The 27,920-nt window shown below is 47.2% G+C and overlaps 1 protein-coding gene across 1 annotated transcript in view; it reads right to left on the reverse strand.

Annotated features, from left to right (window-relative positions):
- LOC137417610 (5'-3' exoribonuclease 1) overlaps positions 1 to 26,619 on the reverse strand; it is a 90,801-nt gene extending 64,182 nt beyond the window's left edge. Inside the window, exons 1-12 of the mRNA XM_078770497.1 lie at positions 26,596 to 26,619; positions 26,408 to 26,484; positions 22,317 to 22,546; positions 22,116 to 22,210; positions 16,135 to 16,244; positions 14,741 to 14,851; positions 14,383 to 14,468; positions 13,771 to 13,858; positions 7,535 to 7,703; positions 7,328 to 7,395; positions 5,334 to 5,414; positions 1,326 to 1,389 (exon numbers count right to left, since the gene is read on the reverse strand). Coding sequence (XP_078626623.1) covers positions 1,326 to 1,389; positions 5,334 to 5,414; positions 7,328 to 7,395; positions 7,535 to 7,703; positions 13,771 to 13,858; positions 14,383 to 14,468; positions 14,741 to 14,851; positions 16,135 to 16,244; positions 22,116 to 22,210; positions 22,317 to 22,546; positions 26,408 to 26,482 — 1,177 coding nt within the window. The 5' untranslated portion in view covers positions 26,483 to 26,484; positions 26,596 to 26,619. The remainder of the gene's footprint in view (positions 1 to 1,325; positions 1,390 to 5,333; positions 5,415 to 7,327; positions 7,396 to 7,534; positions 7,704 to 13,770; positions 13,859 to 14,382; positions 14,469 to 14,740; positions 14,852 to 16,134; positions 16,245 to 22,115; positions 22,211 to 22,316; positions 22,547 to 26,407; positions 26,485 to 26,595) is intronic.
- Between the last annotated feature and the right edge of the window lie 1,301 nt (positions 26,620 to 27,920).

The following is a 27,920-nucleotide window of genomic DNA, read 5'->3' on the forward strand; positions in this document are numbered from 1 at the left end:
CACGGTCAGCAAGAAAGTGTTGGATCATGCGAGCACGTTGAGGCCGTGCATTGTCATCTTGGAAGACAAAGTTTCCTCGAAAGGCTACACGAACAAATGGAAGCAATGTTTCTTCCAGAATGGCCCTGTACTTGAACTGGTTCAGGTTTCCATTCAGAACAACCAGGTCAGTTTTGCCCTCTGCATGAAAAGCAGCCCAAACGGTCACACCACCACCTCCAGCTTGGACTCTTGGCACTATACAATCTTCGTTGTAGGCTTCATGCACTTGTCTGCGCACTCGGACTCGGTCATATTGACGAGAGACCAGAAATCTAGACTTGTCACTGAAGATCACGTGATTCCAGTGTCATGGCTGCCATTGACGGTGCTCTCTGGCCCACTGCAATCGGCACTGGCAGTGTTGTCTGGTCAGACGTGGCTTTCTCAGGGGACGCCTGGCACGATAGCCTGCTTGAACCAATCGTTGGTTGACTAGCCTTCTGGATACAGGCACATTTGTCAGTTGCTGCCACTCAGCCGTAAGCCGATTTGCTGACTTGGTACGGCCATTGCTGACTAACCGGTGCAGCTGGCGATCATCCCTCCTTGTGGTTCTGCGGGGACGTCCTGACCTCGGTATTGGAGTAGGGACACCCCTCTAAGCATTTCGTTTCAGGATCTTTGACACCTGACCTTGAGTGATGCCATACTGCCGAGCAATAGCACGCTGTTTCATACCGGAATTCCGTAAAGCCACCACTAAATGACAAACAGCATTGTCGAGTTGACGGACCATCTCCAGGGGAAGCGGCAATAACTTTTGTAGACGTGCAGCAGTTGTTTTCCACCAATACAGAACACAACAACCCTTATATACCCGATTGTGAAGCCAATCATCAAATGTACCTGTCCGTACATTTTGTCACGCCACCTGTGATATAATCCTGTTATTGACTTCTTGCTGCGACAGACAATCAGTGACATGGTTCTTTTAACAAAGAAATCACCGAAGCGTAAAAGAAACTCACCAGATTGATATACCGAGTTCAGAAAGTAAACCCAAGTCAAGAAAGAAAAAAAATTCCATATTAAATGTCAAGTCTGTATATCAAGGTCAAATGTCATCCTGTATACTAACAGTATTCATCTTAAATACCAAACATGAAGATGAAAAAACATTCAATTCATAGTCCTTCTTTATTTGTCTTGAGAGGGTGAAAGTCTCTGAATGTCACATCCGTAACGCGCGCGATATTTTGGACTTGCGCATTTATGTCCCCAATGTAACAAATGTTCACCAAATGTTGAAAAATAAGCAACTACAACAACAAAAATATAAGAACCTGAATCATCGGAAACGTTTTCAATAGAGTTCGATGGCACGAGGGAATCTTCATCTGGTGATGCCTGAGAGGATAGAAACACCAGGATCGATAAGCAGGTACACACTGTGCCACACGGTTAGAACGAACCATGGATCGACGCTGAGAATTCCCGACAAAACGATCCACAGTCTCTCGATTATTGACACCGAGAGAGAGAAGCAAGATAACTATTTATTCATATAAATTTAATTCATATTTAATCCCTGGTGTTGGCTTAGCGGTTAGGGTGCCGGCTTGGGATCCTAGGATCCTGGGTTCGAATCCCGGTCGATCGCTGAATTAACGCCAGGGGGGTTGACTCAGCCTGTCATCCTTCTGAGGTCGGCAAATTGAGTACCAGCTTGCTAGGATGAATGATCACGGTGTGTACCCCGATTTAGAATAGGTACACCGTATCCCTGCGCATCATAAGAGCGTGACCAAGGGTTGGCGTCAGGAAGGACATCCGGCCATAAAAACATTGCCTCAAACAGGGAACCATGATTGTCATGGGGCCCGCAAGGTGAACCCCCGCTCTAGCGGGGAAAATGGCCTTAAAACGATCATTCATTCATTTTCATATTCATACATTCCAATGCTCTGAGGAGTTGCAGGATAATTTAGAGGTAACGCACTTCCTTAAAAAATGTCTGGTTTGGGTTGGATTCTCGATGCAGCTCTTAGCTATCAAATTGGCACGGCACAGCCAGGGAACAGCATCGATGAATGCGCCGTCTTTCGGAGCAAAATTAATCTGACCTACCTGTCTGCTAACAACAGCTTGTGGACAATAAAGGTCCCACAGCACATTATGAACCTCCCACCCCCCCTACCCTCCCCCTCAAAAAATAATATTAATACATGAATTACATACGAGTAGGCCACAGTGTTCTGGGTTAAAGCAATACGTGAAATCAACAGTACGTTGATTGAGATATGTGAAGCAAGGAAAAGCTGGCGTTTAAGCCATTAACCCTTAGCCAGAGCAAGAGGAAGAGGGCCATCGTGGGTTAACCCCCTTCAGCATCAGAAAACTTCCTGCTATGTAGGCCTGCTTAATGTCAGATAATTTGTCCTTTATATCCTGTTTAATTATCCCAAGCTCTGCTCTCTGAAACTATTGTTTCGACCAGAGACAGGTATTGCCTGCTAGTCAGAATCCATGACGCAATGGCCCATGTGACACTCAAATTTAGGTCTTCACAACAGCGAAGGAGTTTACTTTCGACGGTCACATGCACATGGAATACTAATCACTGTCTACAGGAAACGGAACATGATCTTCCCTTGGTGTGGTATTTGGCAGGTATGAATAACGCAGAGCTTTAGTCACTTTACCACAATATGTAAAAAGGTCAAAATGGAGGAACATGAATAAGAGTTCCTTCAACAACCCGCAATGACAAGCAAGGAGATTACACAAAAAACCCATAACAGGACATGGCAGTCTGAATAATGACCTTTGGTCCCCAAATTAACAAGCGTTACGCCGAGGTCCCCCGTCGGTGAAGTGATGAGTTGACAAAGTGGAAGACACAAGGCGGCCATCTTGGATTTTGACGTGGCGACCCAATTTTCAATAGCGTTCTTCCGTATGCCAAGATACACCCACACACCAGATTAGAAGTGAGTAGTTGGTTTATTTTTCAAGATATTCCGCTCACAAGGTTCAGACATACATGGCGGCGGCCATCTTGGATTTTGACGTGGCGACCCAATTTTCAATAGCGTTCTTCCGTATGCCAAGATACACCCACACACCAGATTATAAGTTGGTACTTCGCTTATTTTTCAAGATATTCCGCTCACAAGGTTCAGACATACATGGCGTCAGACACTCATGGCGGCGGCCATCTTGGATTTTGACGTGGGTTGCACCCACACACCAAATTAGAATTCGGTCCTTTGCTTATGCACGCACGCACGCACGTACGTATGCACGCACGCACGCACACCCGCACGGAGGGGAAAACCATAGTCCCCCTTTCGCTCCGCGGTGCTACAGGGGACAACAACCACGTGAGTGTTGAAGATAAACAGCGAAAGAGAGAGAGAGAGAGTACAGGTCCTATGATTCTCTGGGTTGGGATAGTCTCCCGCTGGACAATGGGTCTATCCAAGTCCAACGGAGAGAGCCTTTCCGGTAAAGAATATCCGGAAACGTTGGCAAATTAAATCAGTCATATTAAATGGGATATAATGGGTTTGGTGAAACAAGACCAAGAGAAGAACATTTATCGTATTGTAAAAATTGTCGTGCTCTCTACGCAAGTGCCAAAGAGGTAGAGCAAAGTTGTAGAGGATTTGGGTTCCTAAAAAAAATTTAAAAATCGTAATAATAAAATAAAAAACACCTTTGTTTGCCGGAAATATTGTTACAGGTTCCTACCGTTTTACCTTATTATAATTTTTTTTAAAATAGGGGCAATACCCCTGGGGGGCAATACCCCCGGCGTTCACTGGTAGAATAAACAGTATTCTGTCTGAATAAAGATATTTTAAACCAATTTCAATGGTTGCTAGAAGACGGCAGCATGTAGAATCATACTGACATAATCATAAGACTTTAAACAAACAAACAAACAAATACCTATTTTGGTGGGGGTCAAACCTTGATCCACCTTGACCCCCGGTAGACCCCCGTAGAGCCTAATTTCTTTAATGCCGTGAACAAACTTAAATCAAAACACAACAAATATAATTTGGGCCAAGTTTGGTAACAATCCCCTCAGCGATAACGGAGAAGAAGTTTCAAGTGTTTACAGACTGATGGACAGACTGACGGACGGACGGCGCGCTATCGCATAAACTTCCCTGAACTTCGTTCCAAGTGAGCTAATAAACCTTTAAAATACTGGAATATGCTTATCACTGATAAAGGTGTTGAGTGTACACTGAAATTAGTTTCATTTCCTCGCGTCACACACACCATATCACACCACGTTGTTTAATCAGACTCGCTGGTGTAATGGTTAGAGCATCTGCTCAGTCTAGGAGGTCATGTTTCAAACCCTGGATGAGTCATTCAAAGACTTAAACATAGGGGCAATACCACTGGCGCTCACCTGGTGGAATAAACAGTATACTGCACCGACTAAAGGTATTTTAAACCAATTTCAATGGTTGCCAGAAGACAGGGCAGCATGTAGAATCATACTAACATAGTCATAAGACTTTAAAGAAACAAATAAAAAAATACCAATTTGGGGGGTCAAAGCTGGATCCACTTTGACCCCCTAGTAAACCCCCGAAACCCCGATTTTTTAATGCCGTGAAAAAACTTTCGTCACAACACAACACATATCATGTGTGCCAAACTTAGTCGCAATCATCCCATCAGCGGTTTCAGAGAAGAAGTTTCAAGTGTTTACGGACTGACGGACTGATTGACACGCCATCGCATAAGCTCCCCTGAACTTCATTCCAGGTGAGCTAAAAATGGGACGTGTTGCTTCCTTGCTCGACGTTCGGCATTTTAAAGGATAAGAGCACGGACAATCCCTCTAGGTTGGCATCCATGGGGAGGAGGAGCTGGGTGGTGGATTGAGTCGGCTGAACACCAGGGGATAAAGGTCATGTACACCCATCAAATACTGAAGAAGAAGTGAAGGATTAGAGCAAACGTCGACAACACTCTTCAGTATCTGCACCTGTATGCAAGATGTGCTCCCCATGGGCTCACACGAAATTTGCATTTCCGGCTAATCTTGAGATGGTGCAAGTGGTTCTCAGAGACCTAAAACCATCGGGTCTCTCCATATCCTTTTAGGTTTTAGGTCTTTCCTTACGGAGCCCAACTCGGTTGAGAATTTGACGGCTGCTAGTGCCATATTGAAGTTGTATCAAACAGCTCAGGTAACAATCTCAGCACAAAACAAACGATGGTGTGATTATATAACAGGGGATTCAGCAAAAATCCTACAAGACTTCCATGTCATAATTACATCACGTAGACTGTGGCAGCATGTCACGTATTGTCACACCCACCTTGGACTCCACCCGCTGTCCCGTTTTGCTGGCAAACCACTTCAAATCCACGTAGATTTCACTGAAGTAGTCACGGTCAAACTGAAGCAAACAGAGGAGAAATCATTGCAAGTGCGTCAAACCGATTGGTCCACAAAGGTGATTTACGAAAAAAAACAGCCGTCACTCCTTACTGACATCTCCATGTACAGGGATGTTAGACGTATAACACACAGGGCTGCGGTAGAGGCAACATGACAAAGGAGTTTAACACTTCCTGCAGTTACCAAGTCAAAGTGCCAACACATCCAAGGCAGAACCACCTTTGGAGGCCATTTTCCCCCGCAGAGCAGGGGTTGGCCTTTTTCGGGCACCTTGGTCCCCTTTTTTTGAAGCAATGTTTTACGGCCGGATGCCCTTCCTGCCGCCAACCCTGTTAGTCGCCTCTTGCGACACACAGGCAATTACCAGTTAACTGGTACTCAATTTGCCGACCTCGGAAGGATGACAGGCTGAGTCAACCCACCTGGCGTTAATTCAGCGATCGACCGGGATTCGAACCCAGGACCCGAGGATCTCAAGCCGGCACCCCAACCGCTAAGCCAACACATCCAAGGCAGAATGACCGAAATTTATAACAAACACATTAATACGGAGATGTCCAAACGAGATTGGATACGATGATGGTAAGATCATCGGTTCGGTTTCAGACCTGGTCGTTATACCCTGGACATGACGCTTCCACTCTGCCAACAATGGATGGACGCCCTCAACGTCAAACGTGCTATCAGGGCAATCTCTCTGGACACATCGGACGCATTTGATACAGTCTGGCATCCCAAACTCTCTGCTTATGGCATCCAAGAACACCTCCTCACATGGATCACGGACTTCCTCCTCTCCCGTAGTTAGCATGTCGCTCTTAACATAATCCCGTCATGGCTGCAATTCCCTGAGTCGGTGTCTTGGGTCCAATCTTGGTCCTAATCTTTATCAATGATCCTTCTGATTCCCTGAAAATTCCAACCTGTGCTGTGTCATTTCTCCTCCTTCAGACAGGCAGCATCTTCCCTCTGCAGACTTCGATATAAGGAGCTGGTCCAACATTTGGAATAGGCCTTTCAACCCTGACAAATCCCACCCACTCACCCTGTCTCTCTGAGAGGAAACCCCCCCTATCTGCTTCCTAAACAAACCACTTGAGGAGGTTAAGTCAATCAATCTTTGGACCTCATCATGAGCCACTACCTTTCTTGAGCAGACCATATTTCCAGGATGGCCTCCAAAGTCAGCCGATGGCTGGGTAGTGGGTATCCTCCGTCGTGTATTTCCTTGGCCAGTCTGAACTTTTGATAACCTACAAGGCCTTCATTCACAGCATGATGGAGTACTGCTCTCCCCTTTGGACCGATGCCCCTGCCTCGCACTTCTTGATGTCACGGAAAGCAAGGCCCCCCCAATATCTTTGGAATCTCCCACAATAACGCTAAGTGTCTCGGCCTGTTACTTTCACATGGCAGACAGGTTGGTGGCTTCTCTGTATTCTCCTGCCTCTCTTTTGGTCTTGCATCCTCTGCTCTCTCTTTCTTTTGTCCCCTTAGCATCCCCTCCCCCATCATCCACTTCTGTTTCATCCCCATTTTCCCCTTCTTCTTCCTCTCTTTGCTCTGTGTCATTCAGCTTGTTCACTCCCCACGTGGCCTTCCTCCCTCCCCTTGATCTCACTCTCCCATCTACTCAACTGTTAGTGTTTCCCTCTTTCTATGTTGCTCTGCTCGATTCTGCTCTAGCTCTTCCATGAGCCTCAACCATAAATACAAAAAAATAAAAGGTGATTGCATTTCACCTGATTATAGAGGAACACAGACTGGACAATCGTAGAGAGTAGTAGTAGTTCAATGTGAGCAAGAATCCCAATCACTATATTCCGCATAATCCCAGGTTAACACACGACACTGCCATGTCCTCACAGAGCGGTTAAACAAATGAAAGGAAAGAGGCCGAGGCACACAAACTTTGGAAAGTTCTTGCAGGTACTTCTCAAAGCGTGGAAGATTGAGTACGCCTCCTTCATTGATGTATCCTGTAAGCAACATGTTACACGTTAGTGGAGCCAAAGCACCATCAGTACAAGTTCGAAACAAGGTGCAGGCCATTGTTCCAGTGGTTAGACAGGGTAAACGAGGAGAGAGGAGAGCACGACCGGTCGGGAATGGGCGCACCATCGAGCGTGGGAAGTACCCGGAGGTACGCGCGGTAAAGCAGAGGAAGAGCCTCCTGGTTGATGTGCAGGTTAGGGAGGTGTGGGATGAAGTCGTTTCCCACGAGGAAACCCATGAGAACCCAATCGTCGATCACGCTCTCGAGGACATATGGGAAGCTCAGGCTCGTCTATTTTGGGAAGAGGAGGTGGAGGGCAGAGGGTAGAAAAGTACGTGTAAATATATGATGCAGCGTACGAGTCGTCATACTACATAAGAGAACTACCCATCCATGGAGGCCTTTGGAGGGGTATTTATCCCAAAGGCGGGGACGGAAATAAACCTTTTAATATCCATCTTTACAAGTTTATACGTTTTAAAAGTTATGAAACCATCGTCAAGTTTGTAAAAAGATTTTCAAAAAAGTTAAACTTCAGCCCCTCAGGGAAAAGGGTAAGAAACACTTAAATAAGCAAGTGAGATGGTTGGGTTATGAAAGGTTAACGGGGTAATAAAGATCATGGGACCGAATTGGGGATGATGTGGGATGGTTGGGTGATGAAAGGGAAATGGGGTAATAAAGATCATGGGACCGAATTGGGGATGATGTGGGGTGGTTGGGTTATGAAAGGTTAACGGGGTAATAAAGATCATGGGACCGAATTGGAGATGATGTGGGGTGGTTGGGTTATGAAAGGTTAACGGGGTAATAAAGATCATGGGACCGAATTGGGGATGATGTGGGGAGGTTGGGTGATGAAAGGGAAATGGGGTAATAAAGATCATGGGACCGAATTGGGGATGATGTGGGGTGGTTGGGTTATGAAAGGTTAACGGGGTAATAAAGATCATGGGACCGAATTGGGGATGATGTGAGATGGTTGGGTTATGAAAGGTTAACGGGGTAATAAAGATCATGGGACCGAATTGGGGATGATGTGGGATGGTTGGGTGATGAAAGGGAAATGGGGTAATAAAGATCATGGGACCGAATTGGGGATGATGTGGGGTGGTTGGGTTATGAAAGGTTAACGGGGTAATAAAGATCATGGGACCGAATTGGGGATGACGTGGGATGGTTGGGTTATGAAAGGTTAACGGGGTAATAAAGATCATGGGACCGAAATGGGGATGACGTGGGATGGTTGGGTTATGAAAGGTTAACGGGCTAATAAAGATCATGGGACTGAATTGGGGATGACGTGGGATGGTTGGGTTATGAAAGGTTAACGGGGTAATGAAGATCATGGGACCGAAATGGGGATGATGTGGGATGGTTGGGTTATGAAAGGTTAACGGGCTAATAAAGCTCATGGGACCGAATTGAGGATGACGTGGGATGGTTGGGTTATGAAAGGTTAACGGGGTAATAAAGATCATGGTACCGAAATGGGGATGACGTGGGATGGTTGGGTTATGAAAGGTTAACGGGGTAATAAAGATCATGGGACTGAATTGGGGATGACATGGGATGGTTGGGTTATGAAAGGTTAACGGGGTAATAAAGATCATGGGACTGAATTGGGGATGACGTGGGATGGTTGGGTTATGAAAGGTTAACGGACTGAATTGAAACTGTTAACGGACTGAAATCACTTCCGCTTCCGGTCCGGTATGAAGAGGACGCAGGCGTCACATGCTCGCCGCTTCTTCGACCGGGCCACTGTCAGTTGCTTGCTTTTTTGGTGGTCGTGCGGATTTTTTGGCCATTGAGTCTGCCCTCTGCATAGCCCCGGCTCTGCTCCCTGCTTCGCCTGCCCGGCTCCTTCGCCTGCTCGCTGTTTCCTCAGGCACGCTCTCGTGGGTTGTGACCATCACAGCGGTTTGGTGGCGGTTTCCCGCCGTGATCTTGATTTGTAGCGGCGGCGGTCGATTGCCGCTGCATTTGCCGCTTTGCCGTGATCAACCTTGGCCTCGTGATCATCTCTTTGCTCCTGCCTGCCCTCTGCTTGGTCCCGGCTCTGCTCCTGGCTTCACCTACCCGGCTCCTTCGTTTCCTCGGGCCCACTCCCATGGGTTGGGACCATTGTTTCACCTCCTCAACCTTGGCCTCGTCTCGTCTCTCCGCTCCTGCCTGGCATGGCTCTGCGGTACTCCGCCGCAAGGCTCCTTCTGCTCAATACCCGCTCCACCCCATCATGCATCTCTGCCATCAAATCAAATGGACTCCTCCGACGACCCAGGTACATTCACCGTAGCTCCGGTCGTAAGTTTGTATATTTGCAATCAGGTCACTCCATCCCCGTCCTCTGGTCGGCTCAGCGCACTCTCACTCTTCGTCCCAGCGCACCTGGTCACAGCAACGCACACAATCGCACCTCCTGCCTACGAACCCTGGCTAAATCACCTGAATTCATCTCTGCTGTTCAAAACAACATCAAGCTCACCCTGTTCAACACCCGGTCCCTCAACAACAAATGCCTCATCCTGAACGAATACATCCTGGATAACAAACTGGACTTTCTCTGTCTCACCGAAACCTGGCAACAACCTCTGGACTACTACACACTCAACCTCACCACACCCAATGGATATTCCTACGTCAATAAACCACGCTCGGGGGGCCGAGATGGTGGAATTGCCGTTATCCACCGTCAAGACATCAGGACCAGCCTCATCCCCATCGCCTCATCCTCATCATTTGAACACCTGGCTTTTAAACTCTCTGGTCGCACGCAGTCAGTCATGGCTGTCGTCTACCGCCCTCCCAAACCACACCCATCATTCCTGTCTGACTTCTCCTACTTTCTGACCCAGCTATGTTCCCTCTCCCCCTCAATCCTCCTCCTTGGTGATTTCAATATCCACATGGACTCCACTGACTCCACAATAACCACTGACTTCACTGATTTACTCACCTGCTTTAACCTCACTCAACATGTCGACTTTCCTACCCAAATCCGTGGTCACATTTTGGACCTTGTCTGCTCCACTGGATTAAATTTGCACCATCTCTCTGGCTCCGACCTCACCCTCTCTGACCACTTAGCTATCACTATGACCATCAACATCCCCACCCCAGCACCAAGGCATTATCGCACTATCAACTTCCGTAAGCTAAACGCTCTTTCACCTACCTCATTCTCATCCACCCTCTCTGAAAAAATGTCCACTTCTCCCTTCGTTGACCTCCACACCCCTTCCGACCTCACTGACTACCACAACCACACCCTCTCCTCCTGCCTTGACCAGCTTGCACCTGTAAAAACCAAAACAGTTTCTTTCACCCATTCTGCTCCCTGGTTTACCCCTGAACTCCGCCTGATGAAAACTCGTGCTCGCCAACTTGAAAGACTCCGCAATAAAACAGGTCTCACAGTTCACTCCCAAGCCTACAAGGACCACCTACAACACTACAAAGATGCCCTCTCCCGCGCCCACTCTGCCTACTACTCTCAAATTATCCACTCTGGCTCCGGAAACCCAAAAGCACTCTTCTCGACAATAAACAAACTCCTCCGCCCCCTGAACACCACCACCCAGTCATTCACAGTAGACAACTGCATCTCCTTCCTCTCTTTCTTCCAACGCAAAATTGACAACATCTACAACAGCTTGACCACCGCCGCACCCGCTCCCCCTCCAACCACCTGCCCCCCCCTTGTCCTGCCATCCCCTGTCTCGGTTCTCCCCAATCTCCCCTACTGACCTCTCTGAACTCCTCATAGGAATGAAAACTGCCACCTGCACTCTTGACCCCATCCCCTCCAGCTTTGTCAAGGCCTCCCTCCCTGCTCTCTCTCCACTTATCATTGCAACAATAAACTCCTCCCTGTCTACAGGCATCGTCCCACCTTCCCTCAAAATTGCTGCTGTTACCCCCATTCTAAAAAAACCTGGTCTAAACCCTGACACCCTAAACAACTTCAGACCCATCTCCAACCTACCCTTTCTGTCAAAAGTTTTGGAACGCGCTGTAGCCACTCAACTCAAACATCACCTCTCTGCCAATAACCTGTATGAAACATTCCAATCCGGATTCCGCTCCAACCACAGTACTGAAACTGCTCTCCTCAAAATCACCAACGACCTTCTCCTCTCCTCTGACGCTGGCAACCTCAACATTCTCGTCCTCCTAGACCTCAGCGCTGCCTTTGACACCATCGATCACACCATCCTCCTCACCCGACTTGAATCCACCTTTAACGTTACCGGCACTGCCCTCTCTTGGATTAAATCATACCTCTCTGACAGACACCAGTTCATCTCCATCAATAACTGCAAATCCCCCACTGCTCCCCTCCCCCAAGGTTCAGTTCTTGGCTCCCTCCTCTTCATCCTTTACCTGTCCCCCCTCAGTCACTTAATCCGCCGTCATGGTCTCCAATTCCACTGCTTCGCCGATGACATCCAGCTTTTCATCTCCACCAAGTCCGTCTCCACTGACACCCACTCTATCCTGACAAACTGCATCACTGAAATAAAATCCTGGCTTCAAATCAACTTCCTCAAGCTTAACTGTGATAAATCTGAAATGATCATCATTGGCCCAAAAACGCTCACAAAATCCACCCATAGCTTTGCCCTCAGCATCGACGGTATCCCAGTATCCACCTCCCCTCACATCCGGAATCTTGGCGTCATCTTTGACCAAACCCTCTCCTTCGACAAATACACTAAACAGATCACAAAGTCAGCCTTCTTTCACCTGAAAAACATTGCCCGTCTCCGCTCATCCCTCTCCTCCACGGCTGCAGAAACCCTCATCCACGCCTTCATCACCTCCCGTCTGGACTACTGCAATAGCCTCCTCTATGGTTCACCCTAAAAAATCACCAATAAACTCCAATACATTCAGAACTCCGCTGCCCGTCTACTCACCCATTCCCGGACCCGTGACCACATCACCCCCGTCCTTTACAAGCTTCACTGGCTCCCCATCCCCCAGAGAATTCAGTACAAAATCCTCCTCTTGACATACAAAGCCCTCCATAACCTGGCCCCATCCTACCTGGCTGACCTCCTCTCCAGACACACTCCCACCCGCAACCTCCGCTCTGCTGGTACCAACCTCCTGACCCCCTCCATCCGGACCAAATTCAGATCCTGGGGGGACAGGGCCTTCTCCATCGCTGCTCCCACCCTCTGGAACTCACTACCTCACACCATCAGAGACTCCTCCTCACTCACCACATTCAAAACATCACTAAAGACCCACCTGTTCAACACTGCATTCAACATTCAACCCACAGCATTTAACCCCTGACTATCTCTTCTCCTTCTCCCTCCTTTTGCTTTAAATATTTCCCTATTGATTCTTGTCTTTTTGCAATTGTTGTTTTCATGTATTGTTATGCATTATGTTTTCCACTCTGTCAAAGCGCCTTTGGGCTTCTTGAAAAGCGCTATACAAAATAAATGAATTATTATTATTATTATAACGGGGTAATAAAGATCATGGGACCGAATTGGGATGACGTGGGATGGCTTTGTAGCGCTTGCTTGAAATATTGAGGTGAAGAGTGTGAGATCAGTCTCCGGAAGGCGGCTCCATATAGAGAAGTGAGGATTAAAAGAGTCCAGGCATGCAGTCGGCCTGGATTTGAGAAGTTTAACGAGGAGGGGGTTACTGGAGAAGAACACGTGCATCATGGAGTAGACGTGGAGGATAAGAGGACTGAGAGAGTGGAGTAATCGGTGTTGGAGAATAGACGGTAGAAACAGAGACCCCAGACCTTCCTGCAATGCAAGTGCATCAAACCTTATGCTTCAGCCTCATCACGGGAGATTCCAATAATTTTTCAGATCTTTAGATTCCACAGAATCAAAGAGAGACAGATGTCATGCTGTTGCGCCAACCCACAGTGGAGAGCAGTACTCCATTGAGCTACGCACAAAGGCCTTGTAGACAGAGTTAGTTCTGATAGAATGACCTTGTGGACCAATTTCCCAAGGAAATACTTGGCTCGACGGAGGACAACCAATCTGTGGCTGGAGGTCCGCTTTGCTATGTGGTCGGCCCAGGAAACGTCATGGCCGATGGTGAGGCCTAGACATTCAAGATACTGAACCCCTTCAAGTGGATGATCAAATTATTAAATAGCTGGGTTTGTTTAACGATCCTTCCAGAGTGCAAAGATGGAAAGGACTGCTCCAATTATTGAGCAAATCACAAGGACAGATCCTGGTTTGAAATGCACCGCCTGTTTATAAAAGAGACAGTTATCCTCGATTGGTAAAACAAGTTCAGATAAACAGATGGAATCACAGAACCAGAGTCAAGCACAAAATACAAAGCAATGTACAAATGGACTTACCTCGAGCGATTCAAACTCGTGACCAATGTAGTCACGGAGCAGGGAGAGGTGCAGGAGGTGAAAGGTCATCTCCTCAGGAGAGGTCACCCTGCACGGCGAGGTGCAGACACATCAACCATGACAAACGCCTTTTACACAGAGTCAAACGCTTGGAGAACAACGGGTACAACAATTGCACGAGGAGAAAGCAATGTACTTTTATACAGATTACAATAGCACGGATACGTGATGGGAAAAACGGCAAACGCATTTGGGATTTGAATTTAGAGCCACCAATCACGACAGCAAATGTCAAAACCGTTGGAAACCGCCATCTCCTTAAAATTGGTGGGTGATACTCGTTTGTGCAACGGAAATGGATTAAATACTGATGTTTTAGGAACATGCAGACTTGTCGATGAGACCAGAGGAGGAAAGCGATGGATCTTCCCGGTGCATTATGGGTACCGGCAATACCATCTCTCCGCAGTGAGCAGGACAATCAAGGAGTAATCTCCCCCTCTCCCCATCATGTAATGCCGACCCACAGCTACCGACCCACAGATTGGCCGACCCACACCTACCGACCCACAGAATGCCGACCCACAGATTGGTCGCAACAAGCGGCCTTACCTTTTGCGTGCGTTCTTGCTGCCGAAACGAACCTCCTCTCGCAGCAGGGAAAAGTTGGGCTCATGCGTAGTCAGTCCGAGCACGATCTGTGGAGGCACGGAGTGGAGGGACCGCATTTGTAACCCACACGAGATGATACACCAAATAATGTTTTCCTTCAAATATGAACTCCCTCACTGCTGTGGGAGCACACCAATTGACGAAGACATACTTGTGCTGGTCATAACATGGTTACGCATTATAGGCAAGCGGAAAGGAATATTATTGAGTAAAACGTTTTTAAAGTTTAATTATCTCAGAGCACCTCTCCCCTCCTCCAAGTCCTATCGACCAAATGCCCAAAATGAGACGGACATACCAGGTCGGCGTCAAGGCCATACAGGCAGTGGCGGGTGTGAGGATCGTATCCTGGCCGGGTTTTCTCCGCGCGGATAAACTCCATTATTTTATGCTCTCCTTCACCAGGCACCTGCACACAACATTTTTCAAAAGAGATCAGGTAGTAAAATAAATAAATAAGCCATAACGCACAGGAACCAGGAACTATGAAGCATACTAACTCCACGAACGCACACCAAACTGGACCATCAGACGCACACCAAACTGGACCATCAGTGTGGTCTCCATTGTTCAGGGTATAAAGCAACCGGTTTAGCATCCGGCCCTGATATGTGCGTGCTTCACGGAACAGTTTTTTTTACACTTATTACATGCACGACTGTCGACCAGTAATTGTCGTCGTGGCTGTGGTCGTTTATGTGCTCCTTCCATGTACTTTTATATATTTATTTTTATATTACCTTGATAAATACTGTACTATCTGTAATACCTCCACCACCAAAGGTGCTTTCACCGCTGTCTGTTTGTTTGTCTGTGAGCAGGATATCTCAAAAAAAGTTGTGGACGGATTCCGACAAAATTTGGTGGACAGGTTTGTTGTGCGACAAGGATGAAACGATTCGATTTAGGTGAAGATACGGATCTGGTTTCTAGAACTTTCAAGTGTTTCTTCACCATTGAGAGATAGCGGCCAAAGACGATATTTAACACGATATTTCAAAAGAGTTGTGGACGAGTTATGACAAAATTAGATGGATGAGTTCCGTCGGTGACAACAAGCCAATTCCTCTTTTGGTTCATGTCCGGATCCAGATTTGTCCCATCAGTGGGATTCAAAGCGTAAACTGTTCAGCCTGCCGGAGGTATGTGCTCAAGAGTCGTTCTACTTCAAAATGGATGCTGCTGTCGTAGAATAACAAACGTTACCGATGGAACCGCTACATTAAAGCTTCAGGTCCCACTCTTCTTCCTCAATACCTGAAAGATGGGCTTTAAAAAAGAAGAGGTAAGTTTGTGGGAAAAAAAACAACTGGTTGCATGCAAATAGATTACAGAATTATCTTTCCAACAGTGCTATTGATAGAACAAACAGGAACTCTTTAGAATAAAGCAATATGGACGGAGAAACTCGGCTCTGAAAAAAACCAATATATATATGGCTTCAGGTAGGAACTCCAAACAGGTGAACCCAAACAACTATTGTTCATAACATCAACACGCCCATGTAAGGAATCATTTCGATATATTGTCATTGAGAACAGGAATCCGACTCAAAATGCTTTTCACCTTCAAGTCAAACGTGAATGAACCCCACTTGCATTTATACACCGCTCGATAATCGTTTTGCATATTCTTTGAAAAATCACCACAATCAGCGACCATGGGCGTGGGAGAAGGGGTGGTTTTAGGCACCTCGTGACCGGAGAGGTAAACGGCAAGTTGCTGCCACAGCTTGTCCGAGGACATCTTTTTCTGTACAAAATTCTTCAGGTGATCGTGCAGACGTCCCATGAAAGCCGTGCCTGATGGAAAGCGTGGAGATAGGGTAACAACGGCAGGAAGTATGTGAGGTGCTCCCGCAAACAGCTAAAGGGAACACACATTTGTACACCAAGGGAACAGATGCTGAAGATTTCAACTCACCAGTGGGCCCCATCGACTATAAATGGACGAGGTGTGTGTGTGTGTGTGTGTGTGTGTGTGTGTGTGTGTGTGTGTGTGTGTGTGTCATGTTTTTTTGTTGAGTTCTACTCAAACTTTCTGATGTGGAATGACACATCAAAATGATCGTTATGATCTCCCGAGTTGATCAGGCTAATCAACGCCAAATAATCTGGAAGAATTCCCACATTTCCAAACGTGCACCATGTCAGACTGTATAGGTGTATAGAACAGTTAAATAGGTTCTTCCATGGGATGGCATTCCAATTACAAAATAAATACCAATAATAAGGATAACATTGTAACAAAGCAATGAAGCAATACGTCATGGTATAATTTGAAAATTTGAAAGACTTAATGCTTTATTTAATCAACAATATCAGGGTATAGAACGTACAAAAGTACGAATAATTACACAAATTGCCCGGTGTGCAATTCCAAAAAAGTCCTCGAGTTCAGCAATATTAACCACAATAATAATATTAGTATAATTTGGCAATAATAACAACGAATGTCTAATTCCCACCCCCTCCCCACTCTGCCCTAGCCCAATCACATCTGGGCTTGGTGAAAGGTAAGCTCATGCTTGAGCACTACAGCAGGCAGGTATGCTACAAGGCTATGAAAACCAATGAAAATTTGATCCAATCGACCAATGGGCCCGATCGACCATCAGGCCGACCAGTTCATAAAAGCAAATAGCTGTCATGGAAAGAAACATCAAAAGTATGAATAATTACACCTCGTACGTAACGCAAAGTGGGGTTAAGAAATTCCATCACCCTGTCTGTCTTGATAGTTTGTGACAGAGGAACAACTTGATTTCAATTGAACGTTGTGTATTTTGAACACGAACCAGAACCAACAGGCATGAAGAACTAATTTAACGTGTTGATTTCAGGTGGTGTAAAAGACTGTGCATCAATGGCGGTAAATTCCGAAATAATTTTTTTTTTTTTTTTCCCCCAGCCTTTAAAACTTTTATTTCAAATTAATTATACATTTTAATTTTCAACACTGGAGAACACGAATTGACCCGTGTGCAATTCCAAAAAAACCTCGAGTTTAGCAATCCTTGGACAACATTTTATGCCGACAAATCAGATTTGCCATGAATTTTGAGGGTGGAGTAACCGTGAGATTCAGACAAAATGGTGGCACCCAGGGATGTAAAGGGAGAGCTAACTTCGTCAAAAAAAATGTCTGTTTAGTTCATTTTTCTTCTCAAATATCATTCCAAAATCGTCAATTTCTCCGAGATGAGTTGGCAGGTTTGTGATGGAGGAAATACACGGATAAGCCTCGATGGCGACTCCACGCATGGCTTGCAGACTTCCTTTCTGATCGGTCAACATGTGGCCCTGAATGGGTTTCTCTCATCTCCCCTTCCTGTTCAGGCTGGAGTTCCTCCAGGCAGTGTTCTGGGCCCTGTTGCTTTTTTCTAATCTTCATGAATGATCTCTCTGACTCTCTGGAAAATCCTCTCTATCTCTTTGCTGATGACTCCACTCTCTGCCGCTCCATTCCTCATCCCTCAGATCGGCATGCAGCAGCCTCTCCACTCTCTGCAGACCTGGACAAAATCAGACTGGTCAAACAAGTGGAACATGTCTTTCAATCCTGACAAATCTCACACTCTTACTATGTCTCTCCAAAAAGACCGACTGGAAAACCCTCCCATCAACTTTCTCAACAATCCTCTTGAAGTTCTGTCACTCAAGCTTTTGGGTCTCACGATCTGCCATGATCTTTGCTGGGAAAACCACATTTCCAAGATGGCCTCCAAAGTCAGTGGCCAACTGGGTATCCTCCGTCGTGCGAAGTCCTTTCTGGGCACTTCTGAACTGCTCACCACGTACAAGGCTTTCATCCGCAACTCAATGGAATGCTGATCTCTCCTCTGGGCCGGTGCTCCTGCCTCACACCTAGCTCGGCTTCACAGGGTTGAAACCAAAGCTTTCAGAATCATTGGAATCTCCCGCGATGAAGCCGATTCTGAGCGCCTTTCTCTCTCTCACCGCAGGCAGGTAGGTGGTCTTTCTGTCTTCTAGCGACTCCTCTCCGGCCAAGCCCGTCCCCATCCCCCCAGCCCTATCTGTGCTCTCTCCCCCAAATACTCCCACAGGACACACAAGATCTGCCAACAACCCTCTTCTGGTGAAACTGCCAAAATCAAGACTCTCTGCTCACCTTCACTCCTCTTTTCTCCCACCTCTGGAACAAACTCCCTCACTCTCTTCAATCTCTCTCCTCCCTCCAGGTCTTTAAAACAGGTGTTCACCACCATGTCTTGTATTCCGCCATCCAAAACCTTGATATTGTTGCGGTTTTGTAAATAAAGGCAAACCTCTGCCCCCCCCCCCCCCCATAGTTAGTTACACCACAACATGTAGCCTCGCATAGTTCGTTATTTCCTATTAAATGTGAAGTATAGTCTCTTTCCCAGTGTTAGTATGTGTTGAGGCAGGCAGGGTAATGGTAGGCTTCATTGCAGCCTAAAGTGCCTCGTCATGGGCCTCCGCCAGGCCTTGCAGGCCCGAGGGAGGAGGGAGGAGCTGGAGGGCGTGGCCGGTGAGCAGCGAGCAGCCAATGGGAGCTGAAGGGAGTGGCCAAGGGTGACCAGTAAGGGGCTGTCACGACACGTGACCCCAGGCGGCCAATGAAGGCCCATGGAACGTTCGAGTGGGGTGTCGGGGGGGGCGATAAAACCCGGCCTGGACCCCCCGCTCTTTCTCTCTCTTGCAGATGCTGGCTGACGCTCTCTTGCAGGCGCTCCGAACTCTCTCTGCCTCGCTGACTCTGAGACGCTCTCTGCCTCGCTGACCCTGAGATGCACTCCTCGGATTCCTGCGACGTGTACGTCCTTGATCAACCCCCCTACCACGAACATCCCCGGCTGTGGTGTCCAGGTTGGAGCGATCCTTGGGGGGTTTCCGTCCAACGAGCCCGTCCAGGCAAACGGCACGAAGCGGCCGCGCTTTGTGCGCATTACCCTCTTCCTTCCCTTCCCCGAACGAATCTGAGGGCCCTTGTCTGGGAACCTAGGTAAGGCCGCTAAGATTCTTCGCTGTGTCCCTTTTTCTGTGGATACTGTACATTGTAAATAAATTCTGTGGGTTGGTTTCCAACCTGGCCGTCATCATCCTTTCAACATTGGCCTAGCATTGCCCGAATTAAAACCGCTCGATCGGGTTCAATAGTGTTAACGGCACGAGTTACACGACGCACAACCGCTCGGGCGTCCAGTACCAGCGTGACTCGTGCGAGGTTCAGTCCCCGTTCTCACAGCTGCGTGCGTCGAAGGTACTCGGGTCGTGACAGTTAACCCTTCCACGCGTAGCTGCGGGCTCGGCGGCTGGAATTGCTTAGCTATCCGTCTACCACGAGTGAAGTGTGGTTGGCGGCCTCGTGGACTCGGAGTTCGAGGGGGAGTAGGGCTTAACCCCCCTTAGTACGTCGACGAACCCGAGATCCGCAACAATATTTTCTAACCCCGTTAAAACACTCCAAATCTGCCTGTTTAAATCCCCAACTTCTTTCCTGAAATTCCTAGTCGTGTTCATTTGCTTTATACCATGTACCCCTCCCTCCTCCTCCTTCCACAGATCTACCGACGTCCTTGTTCTCTATTGTTGTTGTGCTTGTGTGCTTCCCTCTCCCCCCCCCCCCCCCCTCTTGTCTCCTGCTCCCTTCATTGCATGTTTTATGTGTCTGTGCATATTTTCATGTTCAATGTGTTAGCTCTTACACGAGCCTCGATTCTGCATACAAAAACAACAAAACAAAACATCACAGTGAAGCATCGTCAGCTCCGGACCCGTCTCGTTTGACCAATCGGCTTTGGGTGTTTACCATCATGCCCGTTATTCAAAATTCACGAACAAAGCGCTGGGTAAGGTATGTTGTGAACTGCAATTTCAGTCTTGGCTTTTACGACCAACTTACTTTATTATCCATCCTCAGAATCAAACATACCTGTACTACCCTGTCTACCTGTGGATTACACTTCCTAATACTGAATACGGACGGCTCTTATTGGAAAGATTCCAACAATGTGGCAAAAAAGAGAAAGAAGCAAATCATAATCGGCCATTCACCGTTTGATTCATTCAAACATGAATTGCATCCACGACGCTTTGTTTACTTGTTATCCCACATCCTCTAGAGCTAAATAATCGACAAAAACAAACATATTTAAAGAGAAACTTCCAATTGAGCACCCAAATACAAGCGCAAATGGCATTTTTACACCTGAAAAACCCAACTATTTACACCTGGAAAAGGTGGTTCAAGCAATTCCAAGGCCACAGAGATAACACACCACCGCACCGATTTCATCACCTGTTGGAAAATCATCCGAAAGAGTGGAGAATACGCGACGAAACATCAAAGCCACAAGCACCGCACCACATGCAGCACAGGTAGAGTGAACTTGCCAATTGCAGGTGAGAAACAAAACGGGAGCTTTCGGATATTGTAGAACCAACACAAACACTAACATGCGCGCACACACACACACACACACACACGCACACACACACACACACACACACACACACACACACACACACACACACACACACACACACACACACACACACACACACACACACACACACACACACACACACACACACACACACACACACACACACACACACACACACACACACCAAGGTGCTCAAGGATCTCTCACCTGGACCCACTGTGCCAAACTACGTGATGTCGGTGCCCTGAGGGCTCCACTACACTTAAATGCCTTCAAGGCTATTTAGACTGAATCGATCTGCATGGTCATGCCGACTCCCCCAGGGTGCTTCCGCTGTGCCAACGGCCGTTCAATATTCGTGTTTCGTACGCAGCCCGTGGCTGAAAGTTGTGTCATTGCTCGGAGTGTGGATGTGCCGCTGATACAGTGCCCCCTGTTTCCAGTAAGCTGGTCCTCATTTTTGCCGACCTCGGAAGAACGGCAGGTTGAGTCAACCCACCTGGTGTTATTTAACGGTGTGACAGGGGCTTAAACTCAAGACCCTAAGATCTTAAATCAGCCAACTTACTCGTTAAACCAATAACAGGCCGAGTAAGGCTGATCAATCACCACTGAAGTCCAGCAAGATGCATCAATTAACATGATCATCGACCCTCACTACTCTTCCTCAACCTCAGCACCCCCTCCCAACACTCTCAAGACCCTTCCAGCAGACCTGAATCACCTAAATAATGTTTTATCCATTTGAATTCTTCCACCCCTGTCCATCTTTTCCCCTCTCCTTTGTATTTTTTTAAGCTTCTCCTATTACATTTAATAATAAAAATGCTCTTACTTGTTACCTCCGCCACCGAAGGTGTGCATAGGTTACGTTTTCACCCCTGGCAGTTTGTTTGTGAACAGGATATCTCAAAAAGCTATGGACAGATTCGGACAAAACCTGGCGGACAAGTCGGGAAGGTGATAACAACAAGCCGATTCGATTTTGGTTCAGATCCAGCCTATTGGTCAGTAGGATAGAAAAGGTTAACTGTTCAGCCTGGCGGAGGTGTGTATGCTCTCTACCGAGTGCCGTGCTTGTTCAGTCCTGTAGTGCAACGTGGCTCCAGGTGAAGCGATGTGAAAGGTTAAAATCATCGATTTCCTCTCAACGCAATAGGTTGTCTTACCATACTTTATATAGAACTTCAATGTACCTGTACCCATTGTGATGTGAAGGTAGATTCACACCGACATGCCGTACCTGGTGTGATTGCATTCGAGTCAAACAGGTCTTGGGCCTTCGACTCTCCCTTTTGCTGGGCCTTCTTCATTTGGATCTCCATGTCCTTTGCCGTTCTGGGGTTCAAGCAAGGTTCGAGTGATTTTTGGGTGAAAAAGACGTTTGTTTGATAATAATCGTTGTCCGCTGGGTATTAAAACTTATGAAGGGTCCATGTCTCACCGGAAGCGACGCGCACGTTGCTGGTTGACCTTAGCACGTGGAGCGACCCCGTCCACAGCCAGGAAGAGGCATCGTCGGGGCCGCACCGTGCGCACCAAAAACTCGACGTACCGACATATGTCTCCGAACACTCGCTCGTCAGGAAGTCTGAGGCACGGTCCGTCGTCCGGATGGGAGCACACGTGGATGATACCATTCATGTCCAGGTAGAGGTTATCAAATGGTGGAATCTGTGCACACAACCATTTACGTACATCATACATAGTACTATAGTATACCGACCTGGAGATCGGTTTCTGAGGTTTGGGACATGGAATGTAGGGACAATGACAGGGAGATCAGGAGAAGTGGTGGAAGTATTGGTCACAAGAAGAGTGGATATATGTTGTGTACAGGAGACGAGATGGAAGGGAAGTGGTGTGAGAATGGTGAAGGGTAGGCAGGGACAGAAATACAAGTTTGTGTGGCAAGGGTGCCCGGAGGGCGTGAATGGTGTTGGTGTGCTGTTTTCTGAGGAGTTTGTAGACAGTGTGGTGAGTGTGACTAGAGTGAGTGACAGGTTGATGATGGTGAAAATTATGATTGGAAAGCTCTTGGTGAACGTCATTTCGGGATATGCTCCACAGGTTGGTCGGAGCGATGAAGAGAAGGACAGGTTCTGGTGTGCAATAGAAAAGCTGATGGAAAACGTGAAAGATGAGGAAGTTGTTGTGGTAGGAGGAGACCTAAATGGACATGTGGGAAGGAGTATGGACGGTTTTGAGGGAGTTCATGGGGGTTACGGATATGGTGTGAGAAATGGAGAAGGTGAAAGGATTTTGGAGTTTGCTGATGGAGCTGATTTGTTGATTTGTAATACTCAGTTCCAGAAAGAGGATAATAAGCTTGTTACATACACGTCAGGTGGATCAACAACAACTGTTGACTACCTGATGGTGCGTAGGCGAGATAGGGGGCACCTTCGGGACACAAAGGTGATCCCGAGGAGAGGAGGCTGTTTCACAGCAGCACTTGGTTGTCTGCGACATAAGGTTGAAAGGTGCGAGGAGAGTTCGGCGGGTGAAGTACCAACCGAGAATGAAGGTGTGGAGGTTGAAAGAGGTGACAGTGAGGGAGGCATTAAAAGAGAGGCTGCGTATGGCAGAGGATGATGTGGTTGAGCTTGAAAGTGGTTGGATGTCAATGAAAGATAGTCTGTTGGGAGCCGTTGGTGAGGTATGTGGATGGACAAAAGGACCACCGAGGCACTCGGAATCATGGTGCTGGGATGATGAAGTTGGAAAGAAGATCGACGAGAAGAGGAAGAAGTTCAAGGAGTGGCAGAAGGCGAAGGGTACGGGGGCAGAAAAGGAAGAGCATGAAAGTTATAAGGCAGCCAAGAAGGCTGCAAAGAAAGAGGTAGCAAAGGCGCAGGAGGCATGCAGGAAAATGTTCGGAGAACGCTTGGATTTGGAACAGGGTCAGAGAGCTGTATTCAGGATTGCAAAGCAGATAGCGACAGAGAGGTGTGATGTGATGGGGGTTAGTTGCTTGAAGGATGAAGTGGGACAAATCGTTGTGGACCCAGATGGAATTAAAGTAAGATGGAAGAGATAAATGGAAATACTGTTGAATGCAGAGAATGAATGGGATAGCAACATAGAGAGTAACCCAGTTTTAGGACCGGCAGAGAAGATAACTGAGAAGGAAGTTGAGGAAGCGATAAAAGCAATGAAGAGTAGAAAAGCGGGAGGGCCGACGTGAGTTGTGGGAGATATGTTGAAGGCAGCGGGAAATTGGGGTGTGAAGAGAATGACAGAGATCTGCAATCTGGTGGTGAAAGAAGGCCGCATTCCAGTGGATTGGGAACTGAGTACCCTCGTCCTGCGAAAGAAGGGGAAAGGTGACCCTCTGGACTGTGGCTCGTATCGAGCGATAAAGTTATTGGAGCATGGAATGAAGGTATTGGAAAGGGTGTTGGAGAGGATAAGGAAGAAAGTGAAGATCGACGAAATGCAGTTTGGATTTATGCCAGGAAGAGGAACGACAGACGCGCTTTTTATTGTGAGGCAGTTGCAGGAGAAGTACATGGAGAAGAGGAAGAAGTTGTTTCTTGGGTTTGTTGATCTGGAGAAAGCATTTGATCGGGTTCCACGCAAAGTATTGACATGGGCATTGAGGAAGTTAGGAGTGGAGGAATGGTTGATCAGAGCAGTGATGGCAATGCACAAAAGAGCGCGCACAGCTGTAAAGACGAAGGACGGGAACAGTGGTGAGTTTGAGGTGAAGGTGGGAGTGCATCAGGGGTTGGTACTAAGTCCACTACTATTTGTAGCTGTGATGGAGGTGCTGGCTCAGAACGTAAAGGAGGGTTTACCGTGGGAGTTGTTGTATGCAGATGATCTGGTGTTGATTGCGGAAAGTATGGATGGACTGAAGGAAAAGATGAACAAGTGGAAGGAATGTATGGAGACAAAAGGTCTGAAGGTGAATATCGGAAAGACGAAGGTGATGGCAAGTGGTAAAGCATGTGGTGAGGTGGAAAGAACTGGGAAGTGGCCGTGTGCTGTGTGCAGGAAGGGTGTCGGAGTGAACTCAATTCAATGTACAATGTGCGCTGAGTGGGTTCATCAAAAAAGTAGTGGTTTGAGAGGGTCATTAACCAGTGTGGCAGCTACATTCAAGTGTTAGGTGTGCACAGAGGGAGCTGCAGATGGAGGAAATGTTGAGTTGGATCTTGGAGACAGCGTGAAGCTGGAAGGTGTGAAAACATTTTGTTACCTAGGAGACATGCTGAATGGAGAAGGTGGGTCAGACTCGGCAACGGTTGCTAGAGTGAGATGTGCATGGAAGAGGTTTCGGGAACTGAGTGGCGTGCTGACGAGGAGGGGAGTGTCGTTGAAGCTGAAGGGAAAGGTGTATGCTGCATGTGTGAGAAGTGTTATGATTTATGGGAGCGAGACATGGGTAATGAACGTAGAGTAGCAACGAAGGCTGGAAAGGGTGGAAATGCGAATGGTTCGGTGGATGTGTGGAGTATCGTTGAGAGAGAGGAAGACAAATGATGAATTGCGAAAGATGATGGGAATAGAGCCTGTGATGGATGCTGTGAAGAGAAACAGGTTGAGATGGTTTGGTCATGTGTTGAGGAAGGATGGAAGTGACTGGTTGAGAAGAGTGATGGAAATGAATGTGGAAGGAAGTAGAGGACGGGGAAGACCAAGAAAGACTTGGCTAAAGATGGTCGAAGAAGAAATGGGGGCAAGGGGGTTAACAAGGGGAGATGCAGAAAATAGGGCAAAATGGAGAAGATTGTCATGGGGACCGCAAAGCTAACCCCCGCTCTTGCAGGGAAAATGGCCTTAAAATGCCTGTTGTGTTATATACATAGTACTATAAGTGGGTTATGCTTTAAAAAAGAGGAAGAGGAGGAAGAGGACGAGGAGGACGAGGAGGACGAGGAGGACGAGGAGGACGAGGAGGACGAGGAGGACGAGGAGGACGAGGAGGACGAGGAGGACGAGGAGGACGAGGAGGACGAGGGAGGAGAGGACGAGGGAGGAGAGGACAAGGGAGGAGAGGACGAGGAAGAATAAGAAGACGAGGAAGAAGAAGACGCCGAAGAAGAAGAAGACGAGGAAGAAGAGGATGGGGAAGAAGAGGATGGGGAAAAATACGAGGAAGAATAGGAAGACAAAGAGGAAGAAGAGGAAGACAAAGAGGAAGAAGACGAGGAAGACGACGAGGAAGAAGACAAGACTCAAGAGTAGAAGAGGATGATGAAAAGAGAAAGAGGAGGAAGGAGAAGAGGAAGGAGAAGAGGAAGGAGAAGAGGAAGGAGAAGAGGAAGGAGAAGAGGAAGGAAAAGAAGGACTAGAGGAAGGAGAAGAGGAAGGAGAAGAGGAAGGAAAAGAAGGACGAGAGGAAGGAGAAGAGGAAGGAAAAGAGGAAGGAAAAGAAGGACAAGTGGAAGGAGGAGAAGGAATAAGTTTAAAATTCGTTGTCTTCTGCTCCAAAGAAGGGTTTACGACAGAAACGTCAGCTTCCCCTTGCTTCCCACAGCCAAGTTTGCACACCTCGATCAACTTCCTGTCCATTTTATAAATACCTACCTTGTGTTCCTTGACGACGTCGCTCAAGCAAGGATACCTCTCGCTAATCCAGCGGTAAAACTTGGGGACCCCCATGGCTGGAATGAAAACACAACACGGAAACTTCAACTGGTATCGTGGATTTCACAAAAAATGACCTTCAGAAGCCAGAACAAACAACAGCAACGAGAGCAGCAAAAAAAACACACTTTCTCCACAATCACTTCCGGGTTCAATTCAGAGAAACATTTCCCGATAGATTAACCTCGTTGATTCATCCTTTTCTTACTCTGTAAATCCATGTATGGTCACAATTATCTCGAAATTATGGTCCATGTCATCTTCGGATATCTGTGAGGATAATGTTTTGGTCCAACGAAATATTCACGATGCTGACACTAACTATACCAACATGGACATCATATAGTGCACCAAAATACTTTTTGAAAAACACACGGAAAGCAAGGTATAAATGAAAAACTTCACTTTGTACGTAAAGATTATGCTCGAATTTGTTTATTAAATTGATATTTCAAAGGAAACTAAAAAAAAAATTTGAGGCCTAATTTATTTATTACATCATCGAGTTTTCCCACACCAAGGCTCTTTGCGACACGCAATGACTCTCGGTCGCGTTTGGCGCTTTCAAGGATTCCACAACAGCAAAGGCTCAACTGTTTATTACAGTGTAAAGCAAACCAGTCATGACTCATGGATATCAGATAATAAAGCCATGCACATGAACTCACTGCAGCACATCCCCGCCCCAAAGTGACGTCACATCCCATGACGTGATCCGTGGCTCCGTGCATCAAGTATACTTGCATTGTACATTGTATATTTGCATGAATAACACATCTCCCTTTCTTTGAATGCAAAGGGTGGACAACCCAGGCTTTACATTAAAGCTCTGTACGGTACATCTATAAAAATAAAAGGCAGTGTCCGTCTGTCCGTCGGTCTGTCTCCTCCATAACTCCAAAAACCATGAAACCAAGCAGCTCCAAACTTTGCATGCATACAACTGGACCTCCAACAGATTGCAAGGATGAAAACTGGGTGTTTGAGTGTGTTATGACATCCTTTTTGAATATGATTAACAAGGTGAACCACCACTTGGTGAACACTATTCAGGCTGCTTTTGCATGCCATGGCGTTACAGTAGACAGAGCTGTCTTTTGGTTTTCACGTACGCATTTTTTCATCGACGAACATTTTTGTGCGAAAAAGTCAATCCCCCCCCCCCCCCTCATCTCTCCTCCTCCCTTTTTCTCTTCTGCCTCATTTCTCTCCCCCCCCCCCCCCCGGCCCCCTCCACCCTCCCGCCTCCTTCCCCTCACCGTTCCTCTCTCTTCGCCCCCTCCTCCCCCCTGCCAATTCCCCCACCCCTTCCCCTTCTCTTCATACCTTTCCTCCCTCCCCCTTCCTTAAATAAAAAGCCCAGGCTGGAGTACCCGGACCTGTGCAATTACCGTGTCATATGGTGGACATTGCATTGTGTTAACACATTACCCGGACGTGGACATTGCATTAT

This window comes from Myxine glutinosa, chromosome 1, assembly GCF_964187855.1.
Source record: "Myxine glutinosa chromosome 1, kmMyxGlut1.1, whole genome shotgun sequence".
NCBI classification, from domain to species: domain Eukaryota; kingdom Metazoa; phylum Chordata; class Myxini; order Myxiniformes; family Myxinidae; genus Myxine; species Myxine glutinosa.